The sequence below is a fragment of the Amblyraja radiata genome, chromosome 1 (assembly GCF_010909765.2).
Source record: "Amblyraja radiata isolate CabotCenter1 chromosome 1, sAmbRad1.1.pri, whole genome shotgun sequence".
In the NCBI taxonomy this organism is placed as follows: Eukaryota; Metazoa; Chordata; class Chondrichthyes; order Rajiformes; family Rajidae; genus Amblyraja; species Amblyraja radiata.
In genome coordinates this window covers 128,959,934-128,980,217 of record NC_045956.1, presented here as the reverse complement: position 1 = coordinate 128,980,217, position 20,284 = coordinate 128,959,934, and the positions used below count along the sequence as shown (strand labels likewise).

Genomic DNA, 20,284 nt, shown 5'->3' with positions numbered 1-20,284 from the left:
GGTCATAGCTTAAGTCCAAGACAAATTGCTGGTGATATTTATTCCAGGGAACTTAAAGCTTTCGACCAACTCTACGTACTTACCATTTACATTTCCCGCTTCCTTGGCAAGGTCATCATTGTATAACGGGGTGTGTGTACTGCTTCACTTCCTGAAGTCAATAACAATCTCCATAGTTGTGCTGACATTGAGAATAACAATCTCCTTAGTTTCGCTGACATTATTATGTCAGCATTTCATAGATATCATCTCATGGATAAGAGTTATAGTGAGGTGATCACACAGAGGGTAAGGCAGAAAGTAGATGGGTGATCACCAGGAGAGGGTGTAGACAGAAAGTGTAGGTGACCTCTCTGGTCATTCTCCATAAAAACAGGTTGGGAGTAGGGGTGGGGGTGGGGGTGGGGGTGGGGTGTGGGTATGGGTGTGGGTGTGGGTGGGGTGGGGTGTGGGTGTGGGTGTGAGGTGGGGGGAAGGAGATGATTCATCACAGGTGAACAGCAGGAGCCAACAGGACAATTAGAGGAAATTATTGCTCACACTCACACACTCCTACACACATTTGGTCTGCCAAGGCCCACTGGATCTCCTGGTCACTTCCCTTTGATCTCCTGGTCACTTCCCATTCCCATACTGACTTTTCTGTCCTGGGCATCCTCCATTGCTAGAGTGAGGTCGTGTACAAACGGGAGGCTGTACAGTTTACAACCCAACGATATAAACATTGAATTTTCCAATCATAGGTAATCTCTAACGACACCCCATCCCCCTTCCTTCCCCTGTGCCACAGCTGAACTCTCACCTAATTCTCCCCTCCTCCTACGTTCCTTCCTCTGGCTTCACAATTTTCTTCTGTTCAATCAGTCGTTATCACACTGAGATTTAATCTCAGGCCTTTTTTCCAACCATCTGCCTTTTAACCTCTGAGTTACTTCTGAATAAGGCAGGGAATGTTTGGACTAACAATCCAAGACTCTCAATTTTAAATCCCACCGTGACAGATCTGGAATTTAAAGTAAAATGATTTTATAAATATGCTAGTCATTGGTAATGATCACCATAAAAATAGTTATTTGTTTTGTCACTGTGGTTCTCTCATGCTACCTAACAGAGGAAATGTGCCATCCTTGTGTGGTCTGGCCTTTGTATGACTAATGCAGATATTTCCTCTGAAATGACTGGCAAGTACAATAGATAAAGTACATAAGTGATCATAAAATCATAAGATCATGTGATAGGAGCAGAATAAGGCCATTCGGCCCACCAAGTCTAAAGATATCATAGCTGATCTATCTCTCCGTCCTAACCCTATTCTCCTGCCTTCTCCCCATAACATCTGACACCCGTGCTAATCAAAACTATACAGTATCTATCTCTGCCTTAAAAATATTGACTTACTTGGCATCTACAGCCTTCTGTGACAAATAATTCCACAGATTCACCACCCTCTGACAAAATTAAATCCTCCTCAACTCCTTTCTAAAAGAACGTCCTTTAATTCTGAGGCTATGACCTCTAATCCTAGACCATACCACTAGTGGAAACATTCTCTCCACATCCACTCTATCCAAGTCTTTCACTATTCTGTGTGTTTCAATGAGGTCCTCCCTCATTCTTCTAAACTCCAGCGAGTACAGGCTCAGTGCAGTCAAACGCTCATCATATGTTAACTTTTTGACTTGCAGATTAACCTTTTGGGAATCCTGCACCAGCACTCACAAGTCCCTCTGCGCCTCCGATTTCTGGATTCGCTCCCCATTTAGAAAATAGTCTACGCCTTTATTCCTACTACAAAAATGCATGACTCCACACTTTTCTACTCTATATTCCATCTGCCATTTCTCTGCTCACTCGCCCAATCTGTCCAAGTCCTTCTGCAGAGTCCCTGCTTTCTCTGCACATCCTGCCCCTCCACCTATTTTCGTATCATCTGTAAACTTAGCCACAAAGCCTTCAATCCCCTCATCCAAATCATTAATGTAAAACGTGAAGAGCAGCGGTCCCAGCACCAGGCCCAGCAGAACTCCGCTGGTCACTGGCAGCTAACCAGAAAAGCCCCCTTTATTGCCACTCTTTGCCTTCTTCCATCCCGCCATCCTGTTATCCATGACATAATCTGCCAATTGATAATGTGGGATTTCAACTTCCTTAGCAGCCTCCCATGTGACACCTTATCAAATATGATAGGAGCAGAATTAGGTCAATCGAACCATCGAATCTACTCCGCCATTCAATCGTGGCTGATCTACCTTTCCCTCACAACCCCATTCTCTTGCCTTCTTCCCATAAACCCAGACACCTGTACTAATCAATAATCTATCTATCTCTGCCTTAAAAATATCCAGTGACTTGGCCTCCACAGCCATCTGTGGCAATGAATTCCAAAGATTCCCCACCATTTGACTAAAGAAATTCCTCCTCAACTCCTTCCTATATGGCCATTAATTTATTCTGAAGCTATGACCTCTGGTCCTAGACCGCCCAATAGTGGAAACATCTTCTCCGCATTCACTCAATCCAAGCCTTTCACTATTCAGTAAGTTTCAATGAGGTCCCCCTCATCCTTCTAAACTGCAGCATGTACAGGCCCAGCGCCGTTAAACACTCATCATGTGTTTGGTTGGAAAAAAGAGAAGGAATAAACATAAACAGAACATGGTAAAATCATTCCTTGCCCAGTTGACCAGCAGAGTCCTTGTCAAAAACATTGTGTCTTGTATCGAAATTTGGGAAAAGGTCCTAAAAATGAGTGAAGCCACAACCTAGCACAGTTGTCCACACAGACAGATGCCTGACTTCTCCGTCGCAATCCCTGGTATGTCCTCTCCTATTGGCAAGACAAACTGATGGTGCCAGAAATGGCTGCCTCGCCAACAGCCTGTCTGTCCCTTACTTCTTCGTTGTTTGTACATGTTAAATGTATATTTTTAGTGTTGGCCTCCACAGCCATCTGTGGCAATGAATTCCAAAGATTCCCCACCATTTGACTAAAGAAATTCCTCCTCAACTCCTTCCTATATGGCCATTAATTTATTCTGAAGCTATGACCTCTGGTCCTAGACCGCCCAATAGTGGAAACATCTTCTCCGCATTCACTCAATCCAAGCCTTTCACTATTCAGTAAGTTTCAATGAGGTCCCCCTCATCCTTCTAAACTGCAGCATGTACAGGCCCAGCGCCGTTAAACACTCATCATGTGTTTGGTTGGAAAAAAGAGAAGGAATAAACATAAACAGAACATGGTAAAATCATTCCTTGCCCAGTTGACCAGCAGAGTCCTTGTCAAAAACATTGTGTCTTGTATCGAAATTTGGGAAAAGGTCCTAAAAATGAGTGAAGCCACAACCTAGCACAGTTGTCCACACAGACAGATGCCTGACTTCTCCGTCGCAATCCCTGGGTATGTCCTCTCCTATTGGCAAGACAAACTGGATGGTGCCAGAAATGGCTGCCTCGCCAACAGCCTGTCTGTCCCTTACTTCTTCGTTGTTTGTACATGTTAAATGTATATTTTTAGTGTTCTTTAGCTTGTTTTATGTGGGGGATGGGGGGGGGGGGGGGGGGGGGGGGGAAACTTTTTCAATCTCTTACCTCGAAGGAGATGCGATTTTGTTCCATGTCGCAACTCCGTCCGCACTGTGGCCTAACATCGAGGAGCATTGGCAGCGTTTGCTGGAGACCGACTTCGAGAGTTCCACCTCAGGTGCCTGCGGACTTAACATCACGGAGCCTGCGATCACTTGGCCTGGGATCGACCTCTGAGCTCTACCGCGGGAGCTTGCGGACTTTAACATCGCGGAGCTCGCGGTCTCTGGTTAGAGACCGGCTTCGGGAACTCTAAGCCGCAGGAGGCTCGACCGCCCTGATGCGGGAGTTTCAATCACCACGAAGCGGGGGCTACGATCACCCCGTCATGAGGGCTTCGACCGCCGGCTCCGGGAGCTTCAATCCCCCCGACTGCGGATGGTTCGACTGCCCTGACTGTGGGAGAATAAAAGAGGAAGAAGCTTGGACTTTATTGCCTTCCATCACAGTGAGGAACGTGGGGAATCCGCTGTGGTGGATGTTTATATTAACCTTTATGTAGTTGTGTGTCTTGTTGCTATTTTTTTAGTATGGCTGTATGGTAATTCGAGTTTTACTGTACATTATTTGGTACACGTGACAATAAACTGACCTTGAGACTTTGACCTTGAACCCACCAGAGGGGGTGAGACAGATGGATGCAGGTGGGAGAAAATAGAACTGGAGTTCTGGCATGAGGGCAATCATACCATCGCACATTGAGGGCAAAACAGCTGTCTTGATTGATATCCTCTCTGCCATCCGAAACATTTACTAGCATACAGTGGCTGCAGTGTGCACTAACTACAAAATAGACTGCATTTACACAAGCAAACAATTTAAACATTCCCAAGACCACAGTCTCTAAAGTTAAGAAGGACAGAAGCTGCAGGTGCATGGAAACATTGCCAACTATATGTTCCCCTTCAATTGATACAACATGCTGACATAGAAACCTATAGCTATCTCTTCATCATCACGGAGCTCCAATCCTGGAACTCTCCATTTAAGATTACTGTGGATTATCAGCAACTGTTCAAGAAAACAGCACACTGCATGTTCCCAAGGGCAATTATTGACTTTGATAATGATTTCTACATTCTGAAATTGATAATAATAAAAATTAAGTCAGTGATTTTCCATTTAAAAATAGTTAAAATAATGGTGGCACAATGCGTTGTGTGAGACAATAAATTTCTGGGTAGGTGCCAGGTCCATGCCTTGTTTTATTGTCGATGGCAAAATCCAGGTGAAAGGTTTGATAATTGTTCTGAAAGAAGGAAGGATGTGGGAATTATAAAGGATTTTTCTGAAGGACCTTTTGGAAATGTAAACACAAATGAGAGTTTGATTTTGATGGAGTGCCGAAAGCACAGAATGTTTCTGTAAATAGAAGTCAAGGGCCAGGAATTGAGGCATATCCTCATTAATTTACATAACTGGACAAATAAAAATGCTGTCTTTCCACACTGCAATCCCTATCAATCATGTGGATTGTGCTTTAAGTGTATAAAAATTGCAAAAAGGTCTGTAAAGGTAGAACAGTTTTTATTTTATTTGACCATTTAATACCAAGACTCATAAGGTGGGGGCACTATAGTAACTTTTTCCAATAAAAATGATGTATATATGAGGCTGTATGTTATGTATATAATATACATATATGTATATAATATGAGGCAAATATATATGATTCTAAAATTTCAATAATTATGTATGTATACCATATTCTGACAATTTTTTTAATATTCATACCATTTGAACTTCTGATTGGCTAAAGCGGATCCTATATCTTAAGCATGTTGTTGATTTATTTTCTCGCACAAGGTTGTTTTTAAGTAAAGATAGGCACAAAATGCTGGAGCAACTCAGTGGGTCAGGCAGCTTTTCTGAAGAAAAGGGAGAGGTGATGTTTGGGGTGGGGCCCTTCTTCAGATCGATTGTGTGGGGTGGGGGATTGCGGAGAGAACTGGAAGCAAGGAAAACTACTTTAGTTTACGTGGAGCTTTTCTCGTGTGTGTTTCAGAGTCAATGGCACAAATATTATCCACTTAAAGAAAGTATTTTACAGGCTCAGTGTCAAAGTTTGCACTCTTTTGTAGTTATATTTCCGGTAGATTCCTGCAAACATATGGTATTTTGCAATGACCCCCGACAATTTCTTTTGGATATTGCAGAGATAGAATTCAATGCATGATTGAAAATGAAACCATTTATTAGGCAAGTACACCCTGACCCTTCCATTTAGTAAATATTTGCAAAGACTGAACATATCTCAATTCTAAAATACTTGCATGTTTACTATAATGAAGTAACGTGTAAATCGCACCGTGAAATGAATCAATCTTTCATGGGTGAATTTGAAAGTGAAATAGTTGTGGCACGGAAGAAACAAATTGCTCTCTGAATATTTTTGCGGCTGTCTTTAGCCATAAGCATTTGCTTGGAGGAAAACACTGTTTACAGCTTAGTACCGGCAGTTGTAGACTTGGAGATGCTTCTCATATTGAAATGTGCGGCTGCCAAGAAGTAAAGCCAAACCTTTTTATTTTTTTGTTCCACGATCATCATTTCCCAGTCAGGGTTGCAAAGATGTCGAGGCTCATATTTATTTACCAAGTGTGTAAATAAGTTGTGAGCATGAAAGAAAAAATTAAGAGGTCTCGAAATGTGGCTCTTCAATGATGCGGCTGCTTATTTATTTCCATTTGGTCAATCAAGCGACACTTGTATATTTACAAGTTGCATTAGCTGCCATTGGGGAAGGATGCCAGCATCCATGACACCATCACCCACCTGAAATATACAGATTAGGCAACCAATGCTGACTTAATGCACAGTATTGCCGAACTGAAGTCGGACAATGTGGATATTATGGAAACATAGAAACATTATCATTCGTTAGACATGAAGGGAGGATCAAGTATTCAGCAGCATCAGTAACCCCACGCCTGATCTGCACGCATTAAAGGAATTATCAAGTGCTTACATGTTAGATACTAATTGATTTCTATTAAATTATTATTTTTTCTGACATCTTGGGAGTTCATAAAGTACATTGTTTATAGTACTCACTATAACTATGTTTATAGTATAATATAGTATAATGATTATAGTATAATTATTATACTATTGTAAACTATTTATAATTGTATAAATAGTTTATACTATTTTCCCAAGTATCCAAAAATTGAGATGCTTTGATCCCAAGGCAGCTCCCAAGCTTTGAGAGATTTAAAGCTCCTCTCTATAAATCTACAAAGGAGCTTTAAGAGCTGGTGTGATTTGTCTCAATTCCAAATCTCAGAAAATAACTATACCTTTCAGGCATGGGTGTTTTGATGGTCACTCCTTTGGGAATGCAACACAATGAATAATCAAAGAGTTTATAGAGTAGGGCCAAGCTGCTAGAAAAGCAAGGAGGAGGAGGAGTGGAGAAAGATTGAGGGATCTGACTTATCACGTCATATCCACAAGGGGATTTTAGGGAGAAATTCCCCTCCATCTATTTGAGTGATGTGATATGTCACAGTGGTTACTCACTTCAGAGGAATTAAGGTTAATGTCATGCTGAAATAGGTCATCTGCTCTAGCTGGATCTTCAGTCACAAAGCTTGTCTAAAACTATTTAGCTCATGATATTAAGTTTACAGGGGCCATCAACTTCTTTGGATGTGGCTCGATCTGGCCTGAAGCTACAATCTGTTAGTTTGCGTCACATCTTAGAATAAAGGGGAGGTCATTTAAGACTGAGGTGAGAAAAAACTTTTTCACCCAGAGAGTTGTGAATTTATGGAATTCCCTGCTACAGAGGGCAGTGGAGGCCAAGTCACTGGATGGATTTAAGAGAGAGTTAGATAGAGCTCTAGGGGCTAGTGGAGTCAAGGGATATGGGGAGAAGGCAGGAACGGGTTATTGATAGGGGACGGTCAGCCATTATCACAATGAATGGCGGTGCTGGCTCGAAGGGCCGAATGGCCTCCTCCTGCACCTATTTTCTATATTTCTATGTTTCTATGAGGAAGCTCAACATCATTCTCTGTTGTGAAAGAATTGAATGCAGATCATTCACATTGCCAGCAAGCTGCAAGAGGAGCAAGTACTTGGCCTTGTTGCAAGGACAGTGGGTTTGCTCATGGAGCTGGGTATTATTGACTGAATTCACGTTAATATGCAGAAGCATGAAACTGCAGATGTTGGTTAACAAAAAAGACACAAAGTGTTGGAGTAACTCAGCAGGCCAGGCAGCGTTACTGGAGAAGCTGGAAGATTGGAGGGGTGGGACAAAGCCTGTAGGTAATAGGTGGATAGAGGTGAGGGGTGGTTTTGATGGTTGGATAAAGGGCAGATGTGAAAGGGCAGAAGGTGTGAGACAAAAGGATTGAAGAGTTGCAAATTGTGAAGCCTGATGAAGGAATGCAGGTGGAAGGGAGGAGGATGGAGAGAACTAGGTGGGTGTCCAGGTGGGGAAGGAGGAGGAAGTGGGGTTGGTTTAAGTTACCTAAAATTGGAGAGATCATTGTGCATGTTGATATGCTTACACTGAATGTAAGATGTACTGGAACAAGGGTTTCCTCAATGGCCAGAGAGGGAAGTACATAATGCTGATTAGTGCCCCGTTAACATGGGGAGCAGTCACAATGTTGTCAACCTGTGGCAGCCCACTGTGCTGTTTGAGCCCAATATAGTTTTGATGGCCACGAGCAACAAACTTGATCACAATGTTACTTCCATCATCACACATTTGTTTTCCTACTGCTGATTTCCAAAACTACTGATCTGAAAGAAGAAATGGTTTGGTGAGGAGAGCATGGGGCGAACTAAGGAAATCATGATGTGTCGGAAGGAACTGCAGATGCTGGTTTAAATCAGACACAAAATATTGGAGTAACTCAGCAGGAGAGGCAGCATCTCTGGAGATATCCTAGATCGTCTGAAGAAGGGTCTTGACACGAAACGTTACCCATTCCTTCTCGCCAGAGATGCTGCCTGTCCCGCTGATTTTGTGTCTATCTTCTAAGGAAATTTTGATTATGCCATTTGTACATCAAAACAGTTTAAATACTGAGAAGGGAAACGGGATGCAAGTAGGAGGTTAAAGTATGAGCCACTAAACTCAGTGCTTCCCAATCCAATTATGTTGGATATTCTCTTTTCAAGAAAATCAAGGTATTACAGCCATTGTTGTCCATGTTCGTTCCTTACACATGTTATTTGTTACTTTGTCCTGTAAATGTGTTAATGAGTGGTGCACAACGTGCTTAGGTGTGTGTTTGCCTGCCATGGCTGAATAACTGGCAGTGGATGTAAGGTATGTGTGCAGTTCAGTGTAGTGAATGTTTTTGTGAGTGTGATGCAACATTGGATATTAGCTGCAGGTCGTGATTGATAAAGATTGTTGGTGGGAGAGTGATATTCCAGTTGTGCATTAAGCAATGTTTGAAACTACAGATGTAGTTGATGGAAGATGGAATTTGCTGATTCACATTAAACATTTAGTCATACAGTTTCCAGATGTTTGGGCTTGACAAGGTGTCAAAAGGTGCCTCTGCCAAAGCTGACAGAGCAGGTTGCCTTCCAAAGGACTTATCTGTGGTTGAAATTAACAACAATCATGCAGGATAAATCTATGTTGCTTTGACTCAATGGTGTGCCTGCCATGGATGTATCTGTCCACGAGAATATTGGTAAGAAGAACCACTTATGTTTGAGGAGAATATGGTCCATTCTCATACTGAAGACCATCTACCACCATTAAGTAATGTGAAATATATTCCAAGTCTGAAGAAGGGTCCTGCCTCAAAGTTGCCTGTCTATACCCCCCAGAGATGCTGCCAGGCCTGTTGAGTTCTTCCAGTACTTTGTAGTTTGATCTAGATTCCAAGTGCATCTGGCATGTGAAATATGCTGAAATATGTTGAGTTGCTGAGTGTCATCTTAATGGCAGATATGTTTTCCACCACAATTTGAAACCCCGTGTTTGAGCATTTCTTTCATTCGACCATTGTGACACAAGATCATCATGATTTTTTGTTTTCTTTGCATTTAGGCTTCTAATTGGTTCTCCTTGGGTAGGACAGCCCAAATACAGAACTGGTGATGTCTACAAATGCCCAACATTCAAGACCAACAATCCAGAATGTGTGAAACTTAACTTGGCTGGTAAAAATGAAGTTTATTTTCTTACATATAAACTACTGCACAAGAATAAAAAGTTAATTAACTTTGATTCAGCTATTGTATCATCTTACAAAAATTGGTATGTGTGAGATAGAGAAATGAAACACAAGAGAGTTAAACAGTTTATTCTGATACTCAATCCTGAGAAAGGGAATTAAAATAATGGTGGGGTCCTCTTTTAGTATGAAATCAAAATCACAGGCATGCTCTAATGATGCATTTGGAGTCTGGGTTAATAAATGCCAATTAAACTCTTGCTGTCTATTGGCAGGCACCTTAGACTTCTGCCATGAAGAACAGAGAGCTGTGGAGATCAGGAACATTCTTTTCATCCCACAATGGCAATGCCGAGTGTTGCGAATTAAATTTAATCCCAATAGCCTACACAGCCATTCCCCGTCTCTCCGTGTGCCTGTCTAAATGCCTCTTAAATGTTACTGTTGTATTCTACCATCTCCCCGGCAGTACTTTTCAGGCATCTGCCATTCTCTGTGTACAAAATAAACTTGTTGATAAATCACTTTCAAACTTTTCTCTTAAAGCATCTGTGTAAAATTTGACATTTTCACCCTGGAACAAAGTCTCCGATTATGTAAGCTGTCTACTCCTTGCATCATTTTATATTCTTCTACCAAGTCGGGGGTCCGACTTTTTCCTTGTCGAATCTCCGTTGTCGTTGGGCCTAACATCGTGGAGCCGGCGTTCTCCAACCGGAATCGACCTGGGGGCTCCAGTCGCAGAGCCTGCCGACTCACCATCGTGGAGCTGGCCGACTTCGGAGTGCGGAGCGCTGTGCTGGCGCGCGGCTGCAACCCGACTTTGGAGCTCGGAGGCTTCGGCTGCAGGTCCTGTGGACGGTACCATCGGGAGCTCGCGGGTCCCTGGTGGGAGACCGCTTTTCGGAGCTCCCGCAATGGCAAACTTCGCCCGCCCGAATCGAGGGGTTTAAATCGACCCGGAGCGGGGCCTTACATCGCCCGGCGCGGTTTAATCGGCCGTGGGACTTGCCATCGCCCGTCGGGGGGCTCTAACATCAAGAGCCTCGATCAGCTCGATGTAGCAGTTTGACTGCTTGACTGCAAGAGAACAGAGAACAGGGATGAGATAAGACTTTTGGCTTCCATCACAGTGAGGAGGTGTTTGGGGATTCACTGCGATGGATGTTTGTGTGGAATTGTGTTAATTGTGTATTTTGGTTTTTCTGTTGTATGACTGCAGGAACGTAATTTCGTTTGAACCTATGCTTAAATGACAATAAATGCATTCTGATTCTGATTCTGATTCTGAAGTCACCCCTTGGCGTTTGTTGCTCTCGTCAAGTCAATCTAAGTTTGTCCCACTACTCCCTATAGGTGATACATTCTAATCCAGGCAAAATCAACATGAATCTTTTTTGTACCCTCTCAAAACCATCCATTTCCTTCATGTAATGGGACTTCCAGGAATGCACACAATATTCCAAATGTGGCTTAACCAAAGTTTTCTACTCTTGCAACAGTATGCCATAAACCTTCTTTACCACATTGTCTACTTGCATTGCCACCTTCAGGGAGCTAAGAATTTTCATCCTCACATCGCTCTGCACATCAATGTTCCTAAAGGACAATTGATCTATCAAAGTACAACATCTCGCACTAGTTCAGATTAAATTCCATCTGCCCATTCTCAAGATTCAAGATTCAAGAGAGTTTATTGTCATGTGTCCCAGATAGGACAATGAAATTCTTGCTTTGCTTCAGCACAACAGAATATAGTAGGCATAAATAAATACAGAACATATCTGATCAGTGTGACCATATACCAATGAATATAAATACACACACATAAATAGTAAGATTAAACGAGAATTTACCAGTTTGAAGTTTGATCTTTATTTTATGAGGAGTAACGTTGACGGATTACGTGAAGAAGAACCCGCCAGGACGCAAGCATGTCAATCTTCAAAGCAGCGGTGTGAACTGAACATAGTAAGATTAGAGAAATAGGATACCAGTTGAACTTTATGATCGAGGGTGGGAGCGGAGGGCACGTAATCCCTCAACGTTACTCCTCATAAAATAAAGATCAAACTTCAAACTGGTAAGTTCTCGTTTAATCTTACTATTTTACTTCGGAGTCACGTGAGTGACTTCGTGAAGATTTTAAAGCTCTGTGATTTCATGCTGTGGAAACGAGTCCATGCCTCACGTCTGCCTTAATTGACTAAGGGAGGAATTGTGTTAACGTATTCAAACATGAATCCGACATTGAAACCCATGATGAATTTATTAACAACAAAATTATAGCCCCTATCTTATGGGGTAAATCATGATACAGAACTTAAAATTGATTCTGCAAATGTCACAGGTTTAACCACTGGTTATTGTAATATAGTTGAAAAGTTTTCTCTTTTGACCATCCTGCTGGTCCCAGGATTTGGTCCATAGGTACGTCAAATTCCATTGCTGCAGATGTAGCTGCAGCCCTGGTGGAATGAGATTTGAATATGTTAGTATCCACCCCAGCAGCCGTTAATACTGTTTCAGCCATCTGGAAATTGTTTGTACAGATACCCTATTATGGGGCTGTTTGTGGCTGATCAGTAATGCCATCTCAATGCCTCTGAGCTGTTTAGTGTTCTCTATGTATAATAATAAATGCCTCATAATGCATAGACGATCATCTATTCGGTATGCTCTGAATTCTATTTTGAGGCCTGACGATCCCGGTCAGTTCTGTTTAACTAATTCGTGGATGTAAAAGGTTATTTTACTCGTTGAAGTGGTCATACTATCCAGCCTTAATTTATGTAATGACTGAACTCTTTGTGCTGAGACCAATGCCATCAGCATGACTATTTTATGTGTTAGTCTTAGCAGGGACAGAGCTGTTGCTGGTGACCAATTCCTCAGTAACGTTAGGACTACACTCACATCCCATATTTGGGAATACCTTGTCCTTGGGGGATTAATATTAAAAATTCCCCTCATAAGTTTAGTTACCAGGGGGTGAGTCCCGACAGAATTACGCTCTGATCCTTGCCACAGATACGCTGAAAGGACACTTCTGGCGCAGTTTATAGCACTATAACTGAGCCCCTCATCATAGTGGAGGCTAGCCAGGAATTCCAGAACAGAAGTTATGTTCGTCGTACAGTAAGTGATGTTGTTCCTAGAACAATATATCTCCCACTTCCTGATGTAGATCAGATATTGTTTCTTGGTGGACTGCCTGTGAGCCGCTGTGATTATGTTCATTGTTCGGTCCATCAGCCCCAGGTCCAGAAGTGGTTTCTTTAGATTCTACAAATCAACAAATTTGTCCTATTATGGCATGGATGGCTTTCCCCCGTTACGGGATGAACCAACAAATCTGGTCGTTTCGGAACGGAGATGCATGGTTCTAAAACCATATCGAGAATCACGGGGAACCATGGTTGAGTAGGCCAATCGGGCACTACCAAAATACCAGACGCCGAGTCTTGTTGTGTTTTGCGTTATACCCGGCTGATGAGGCAGAAAGGGGGGAATGCATAGAAAAACTATTTCCCCCAATGCAGCGAGAATGCATCCATCGCTGATGCCCCAGGGTCTGGTTCCCAAGAAACATAGTTTGGCAACTGGTGATTAAGCCGAGATGCAAATAGATCGATATCTGGTGTTCCATATCGTGCTACAATATCAGCAAACACTTTGCTGTCCAACATCCATTCGATGTTGTCATTGAATTTGCGTGACCTGGTGTCTGCCACTGAATTGAGGTTACCTGGTAGGTAACTAGCTGATATCCAAATATTTTTCTGAATGCACGATTGCCAAATTGTGTTAGCCAGATTATCACATGATACCGATTTGATTCCACCCATATAGTTAATATATGCCACCACGGTGATGTTATCAATCTGTAGTCTAACATGCAGGTGATGCATTTCTGAACAGTATGATTTTAGACCATAGAACGCACCCAACATTTCCAAGTAGTTTATGCCATGTGTCTGAAGTAATGATGCCTCTTGTGCATCCCATCTACCTCCACAACTAGAGATAGAATTAGTAGCACCCCAACCATGAGCACTGGCATCAGTTTGTAGCACCACTGAAGGGTTGCTGATAATGATAGGGCTGGAACAATGCCGAATGTTTTCCCTCCACCATTGTAATTCCGTAATTGCTTTGATTGGTAGCTTCATTGGCCTATCGGAATGACCAGTATTGATTTTGAGTGCTTGTACCTTTGCCCTTTGTAAATGTTGGTAATACAAAGGTCCAAACTGTGTGGCTGGAAAAGCAGCCACAATTTCCCCAATTACCCTTGCTACCAGTCGAATAGATGGTTCACTGATGTCAATGATGTTGTTGCAGGCCTCAGTTAAGTCTGTTGCCTTGTCCTTAGGTAAAGTCACCGACATGTGAACTGAGTCAATGGTGAACCCCAAGTAATCCATAGTGGTGGAAGGCGTTAGCTTAGATTTAACTGGATGAATGATAAACCCCAGTTTCTCAAACAATTGTTTGGTGGCTGATACAGCTATTTTGGCTAATTCCAAGGTTTTCCCCACAATTAATATGTCATCTAGGTAAGCCATGACCATATGTTTTTGTTTCCGAAGAAACGCTAGGGTTGGTTTCAAAATGTTGGCAAATAGTCTGGGGGCGGATGTTAAGCCATTAGGTAGAGCTCTATACTGCCATAACTGCCCCATCCAGGTAAATTTTAAATAACGTCTGTGATCCTTCCGTATAGGCACTGAATAGTAAGCATCTTTTAAGTCGATGCAAGCCATGAAGTAGCCTTTGGAAATCAATTGTTTGGCAGTAACAAAGGTTTCCATTTTGAAATGAATATACTGCACAAATGTATTCAGTTTGGTCAAATCTAAAATGATGCGGCAACCACCATCTTTTTTTGTTTTTTGTAAAGATATTTGACACAAATTCCTGAGAGTCGTGTTGGGTTTTTTCAATGACCCCCTTAGCATATAGCCTCTCCAGTTCAGCATGCGCTTCCAGTTTTTCTTGTCGTGAAAGCACGAACGTTTGGTTCGGTACATGCTGAACCGGAGGATAGATTTTGTGCACAAATTCAATTGTATATCCCTGAATATTATGTAGGATATAAGTGTCAGTAGTTATTGCACTCCATGCCTCCCAAAAAAAGTGTAATCTACCACCAATTTGTGTATTATTTACACTTCCTGTTTTTTGGAAGGAACCAGACTCACCTACCTCCACGGTTACCAGTGGAAAGTTTATATCTTCCTGTGCAGTCGCCTTAGAGGTTGAGGCGCCGGAGTGTGGGGTTTGCGCACCTTCCACGAAGGCCAGTCTGGGCCATGGCCTAAAAAAGACCTCTGTCCTGTGCCCGGCCTTTGAGCTTTCACCAGCTTCTGTGTGTCTTGCTCTGCTGGTGGGTGCGTAGGGGTGCTGTCGTCATGTGTAGGAGGTCCTACCTGTTGCCGCCTTTATGAGCCCCAAGGTTTTAGCCTCCTCATCGAGCTCTTTTACATGTTTTGACAGGTTGCCCCCAAATAGTAATATTGGTGGTTTAGTACCTCCAGGTCTGCACAGCTCAGCAAACTTAGGGTTTAAGGATAGGCGGATGGCGTTCTTCCTGAGACTATTAATCTTGTACTGCGTATTGCAGAATAATGCCAGAGCATCTTGCTGTTGTTCTGACATCTCTTTTCCATCCACTGTCCGAGCAAATGCTGTGATCCCTGCAGTCAACAATTTTAGGAATATTTGAAGCTTAACATCCTGGCTTCTGAGTCCTGCTCCAATGTGTTTCCAGATGCAACTGTTCACCACGGGAACATTGAGGGATATACAATTTACCGGTGCCAAATATTTGGCAGTAGTGTCCACTACAGCCTGTTCCTGTAGTTGTTTAAATGAGAGATAGTCAATACTGGATGCTAATTTTAGTTCTAATTGAAGTCCAGTCTGCTCTGGTTGTACAAATTTGGACACCATTTCCAGGAGGTTTTCTTGTTCTTGCACCCCCTGCACACTGGTTGTCTCTTCAGCAAACCCCTCTTCAGAGCCAGCCCAGAATTGGCTCCCAGTACTCCCCTCTGTCGAGGGAGATGCACTGTGCAGCCCTGGATAGGGTGCTGCCATGGGTGTATTATATGTCCCATGGTGACTAGCTTCCATCTCCCGGAGTCTGTCACGGTGGAGCATCTGCTCCATAAACCGCTCCATTCGGTCCCAGCAATCACGGTCGCTGGCCGCCCGCGGCATTTCCTCGCAGTCTGACTCGTCAGAGTCAACGGCTCTGTCAGTCTTTCGTTTAGCCTTCCCGCCCGGCCGTGGTGTTGATCTGGCCGGCGCAGGTGCCAAGTCGGGCACAGCTGATCGCACTAACGGTGATTCAGGTGCCGTTAGCCGCTGCTGGCTGCCCGCAACTCTGCGGTCCTCCCCAGCCAGCTTAGACGCAGCCCTTGTGGACTTCTTTGTTTTGTCCATAGTTTCCCCCTGTAAAACAGCACGGGAAACAAAACGACTGCAGAGTAATTCACTTACCTGTCGGTCTCGATTTTAAACTTACCGCTGCGGGGGAACGCTCCACCCCGCCTGTCGTTTCGCAATGTGTGAAGCGATATGGACACGCATGCGTCCTGGCGGGTTCTTCACGTAGTCACTCACGTGACTCCGAAGTAAAATAAACAGATAAAGTGCAATGGGCTATTAATGATCAGAGTTTTGTTTGAGTTTAATAACCTGATGGATGTGGGGAAGCAGCTATTCATGAACCTGGATGTTGCAGATTTCAGGCTCCTGCACCTTCTACCTGAAGGCAGCGGGGAGATGAGTGAGTGGCCAGGATGGTGTGGGTCCTTGATGATGCTGCCAACCTTTTTGAGGCAGAAACTGCGATAGATCCCCTCGATGGTAGGGAGATCAGAGCTGACGATGGACTGGACAGTGCTTACAACTTTTTGCAGTCTTTTCCGCTCCTGGGCGCTCAAGTTGTCTACCCATATTTCCAACTGATCTACATTCTTCTATTTATATCATGAACAGTAGAATACCAGCAGGATACCTTGAAGGAGATGTGCCCCAATACCAGTATCCATTCTTCCCTTAGAGGCCAAAAATCATTAATATCAGTCTTCAATCTGAAACAAAATATAAAATGCTGAAAATGTTTTATAAGTCAGGTAGCATCTGTAGAAATGGAGAAATAGAGTTTGTGTGTTAAGTGGATGACCTGTTGTCAGAGCTGATAAAAGTTAATGATGGTACAACATTTTAAATTAGCGTAAGAAGGAAGGACAGAGAGGACACAAAGTCTTTGTATGCCCCTTTTGTTCGTACCTGTAGTGTAGGAACATGCAGTACAAGTACTGTAATGCAATAGAAGCATGGAATGTCTGAAAGGTGGGTGTTTTATTTAAGATTATTTTCAAATTGTGCGCATGCATGAATACATTTGTAATAAAATACTTCATATAGTGACATCAAGGGTATTTATACAGATTACAATAAAATGCAAGGCAGGAGCGATTGTTGGAACCGTGTAGCAGGTCAAGGCAGCATCTGAGGGGAGAGAAACAGAGCTAGCATTCAGATCCAGACACAAAATGTTAACTTAATTTCTCAGATTTTCACAGATCCTCTCTATCTTTCAAGGTTTAAAGGTTTCAAGGTCAGTTTATTGTCACATGTACCAATTAAAGTACAGTGAAATTTGACTTAACATACAGCCATTCTAAGTGAAAAGCAACAAGACACACAAGCACATAAAAGTTAACATAAACATCCATCACAGTGGAATCCACATTCCTTACAGTGATGGAAGGCAATAAAGTTCAAGCTTCTTCCTCTTGTTCTCCCGCGGTCGGGGCAGTCAAACCATCCGCTGTCGGGGCGATTAATGCTCCAGCAGCCGACGATCGAAGCCCCCATCAGGATGATCGAAACTCCTGCGCGGGGAGGTTGAAACTCTCCGCGGCCTGGAGCTCCCAAATTGGTCTCTTCTTACCAGAGACTCTTCACGGGCTTCACGATGATGACCCGGTAAAGGGATCGCAAGCTCCGCGATGTTAAAGTCCCGCAGACTCCCGTGACTTGGAGCCCCAGGTCGGTCTCCAGGAAAGGCCGCCAACTCCTCGATGTTAGGCCGCAGTGGGAATGGAGATATGATACGGAATAAAATCGCATCTCCATCGAGGTAACAGATTTTTTTAAAGTTTTGCCCACCCCCCCTAAAAATAACAAAAAGAAGAAAGGACAGACAGACTGTTGACGAGGCAGCCACTGCTGGTGGCGCCACCCGATCTTGCTAAGTACTCAGCATTTTCTATTTTATTTCCAATTTCCAGCATATGCAGGATTTTGTAAAATTTTATATTAGAGAATAAGTAATAAAAAGGTTTATGGAACCAGTTGAATAAGATCTAGAGAGGATGTAAACAAAAAAAAAGTTAAATAGTCACTAAAACAAAAGATTTAAAAATTCCATGGATACTGGAAATATGAAGTACAAAGGCAAGAATTGCAGATCATTTTCCATATTTGAAGCTTGAAATGTGTGTGTAGTCAGATAACAAGGTGCTTTTCATTAAGCTAACATTGGGCTTCAGTAGAACAGTTAGGAGTACTGCCATGGATAGGAAAGCTCCTGAGGCAAGAATTGCCTCAGTGCCACAATTTTGAACACCAAAACTCTGCGGTAATATAGGAGGGAGTTTAACAACCCCCCCACGACCTAAAGTTCTCTTTACTGCACCACTTTGTTTTGGTTTCAGCATTTATTCATTCATTAGCTTCACTGTATTAGAGATTAAATGAATGACTGACAATGGAGAGAAGAGGCTTCATAGTATTGGGAGTCCATTGACCGATCTTTTGGAAATGTTATGAAGAAGTTAACTATATAACCACTACACTGGCATTAAAATACCAAGGATAGTCTTGCAGGACCTATGGCAAAAGGCAGAAATGATCGCAAAGTTTATTCTACCACATCCATTTCCAGCACGAATTCAGCAAAATGTCGTAACATTTGGAGTTTCCATAATTAATTCCATCTTGCCACTGACAGACCTGAGGATGATTTGGACAGTTGGCTTTCAAGCATTTTGGATCCTGCAGGATACAATTGATGATATTGGGCTCAGCTGTCTGCTGATCTGTGTGCCCACAGTTCCAGGAATCAGCATCAATGCTAACTCTTAACATCTCCTTCCGACCCACACCGTTGATCAAGGCAACAACTAAGACTTTTCCATGCTGCTTTTTTTCACATTAATAGCAGGAGACTGGATCAAGCAAACTAGGCTCTACAATGATAATCTGCCTTCAGGAGAGGATGACAGAAAGCAAGGGTTTGGTGGTTGAAGTAATAATTAGGCAATGGAACTTCTGTAAATATCAGTTTTAACTCTGATTAGAAATGCCTTCTCCCTCAGCACCTACAGATCTATTAAGGAATTCTGCAGAATACAGTATTTAAACAAACCTAATCTGCTGACAGGATTTAATAAGGCATCTGAATGTAATTGTATTCTTATTTCATTTTGCAGAATTCTTAACAGTCCCTAATATCACTGAAGTAAAGGAAAACATGACACTCGGAATATCACTGACAACAAATCCTAATGGAGGCTTTCTGGTAAGTATCCCAAGTCTGTTAGATTGTAAAATAATGAAATGCATAGAGATCCTCAGACAGGTCAAAGATTAGATATGTTTTCTCCGTGTCATTACCATTCCATATAGAGATTCTTGATTTTATCCAGACTCTCAACTGCAGTGCTCTTTGCACTGGAAATCTCCGCAGGAATCCCTGCCATCCTACTTCATTTAACTCTTCAAAGGCATTCCATGAGCAAATCTTTGATCATGTGTTTTAATGTCTCTGTGATTCAACAATAATTTTGGGTTGTGATCTGCTGTGAAGTGATTCCACATGTTGCTGCTTTAATGATGGTTTAAGATTGGAACTTGTTCTGGTTAATTACATTTCAGTGCATTGCAGCAAAACAGGCTGGAAACACTTGACACAAAATGGTGTTACGGCAAGTGGTACATAGATACATAGACAATAGGTGCAGGAGTAGGCCATTCAGCCCTTCGTGCCAGCACCACCATTCACTGTGATCATGACTGGTCTTCCCCAATCAGTACCCCGTTCCTGCCTTCTCCCCATATCCCTTGATTCCACTATCCCTAAGAGCTCTATCTAACTCTCTCTTGAATGCATCCAGTGAATCGGCCTCCACTACCTTCTGAGGCAGAGAATTCCACAAATTCAAAACTCTCTGTGTGAAAACGTTTTTCCTCATCTCAGTTCTAAATGGCCTACCCCTTATTCTTAAACTGTGACCCCTGGTTTTGGACTCCCCCGACATCAGGAACATGTTTCCTGCATCTCGCGTGTCCAATCCCTTAATAATTTTATATGTTTCCATAAGATCTCCTCTCATCCTTCTAAATTCCAGTGAATACAAACCAGTCACTCCATTATTTCAACATATGACAGTCCCGCCATCCCGGATTTAACCTCATGAACCTACACTGCACTCCCTCAATAGCAAAAATATCCTTCCTCAAAT

At 42.7% G+C, this 20,284-nt stretch overlaps 1 protein-coding gene across 1 annotated transcript in view; it reads left to right on the top strand.

Moving 5' to 3' along the window:
* The window catches only part of itga1 (integrin subunit alpha 1), a 220,360-nt gene that overhangs the window by 39,832 nt on the left and 160,244 nt on the right, over positions 1 to 20,284 (top strand). The window contains exons 3-4 of the mRNA XM_033030915.1: positions 9,614 to 9,726; positions 19,253 to 19,341. Coding sequence (XP_032886806.1) covers positions 9,614 to 9,726; positions 19,253 to 19,341 — 202 coding nt within the window. The remainder of the gene's footprint in view (positions 1 to 9,613; positions 9,727 to 19,252; positions 19,342 to 20,284) is intronic.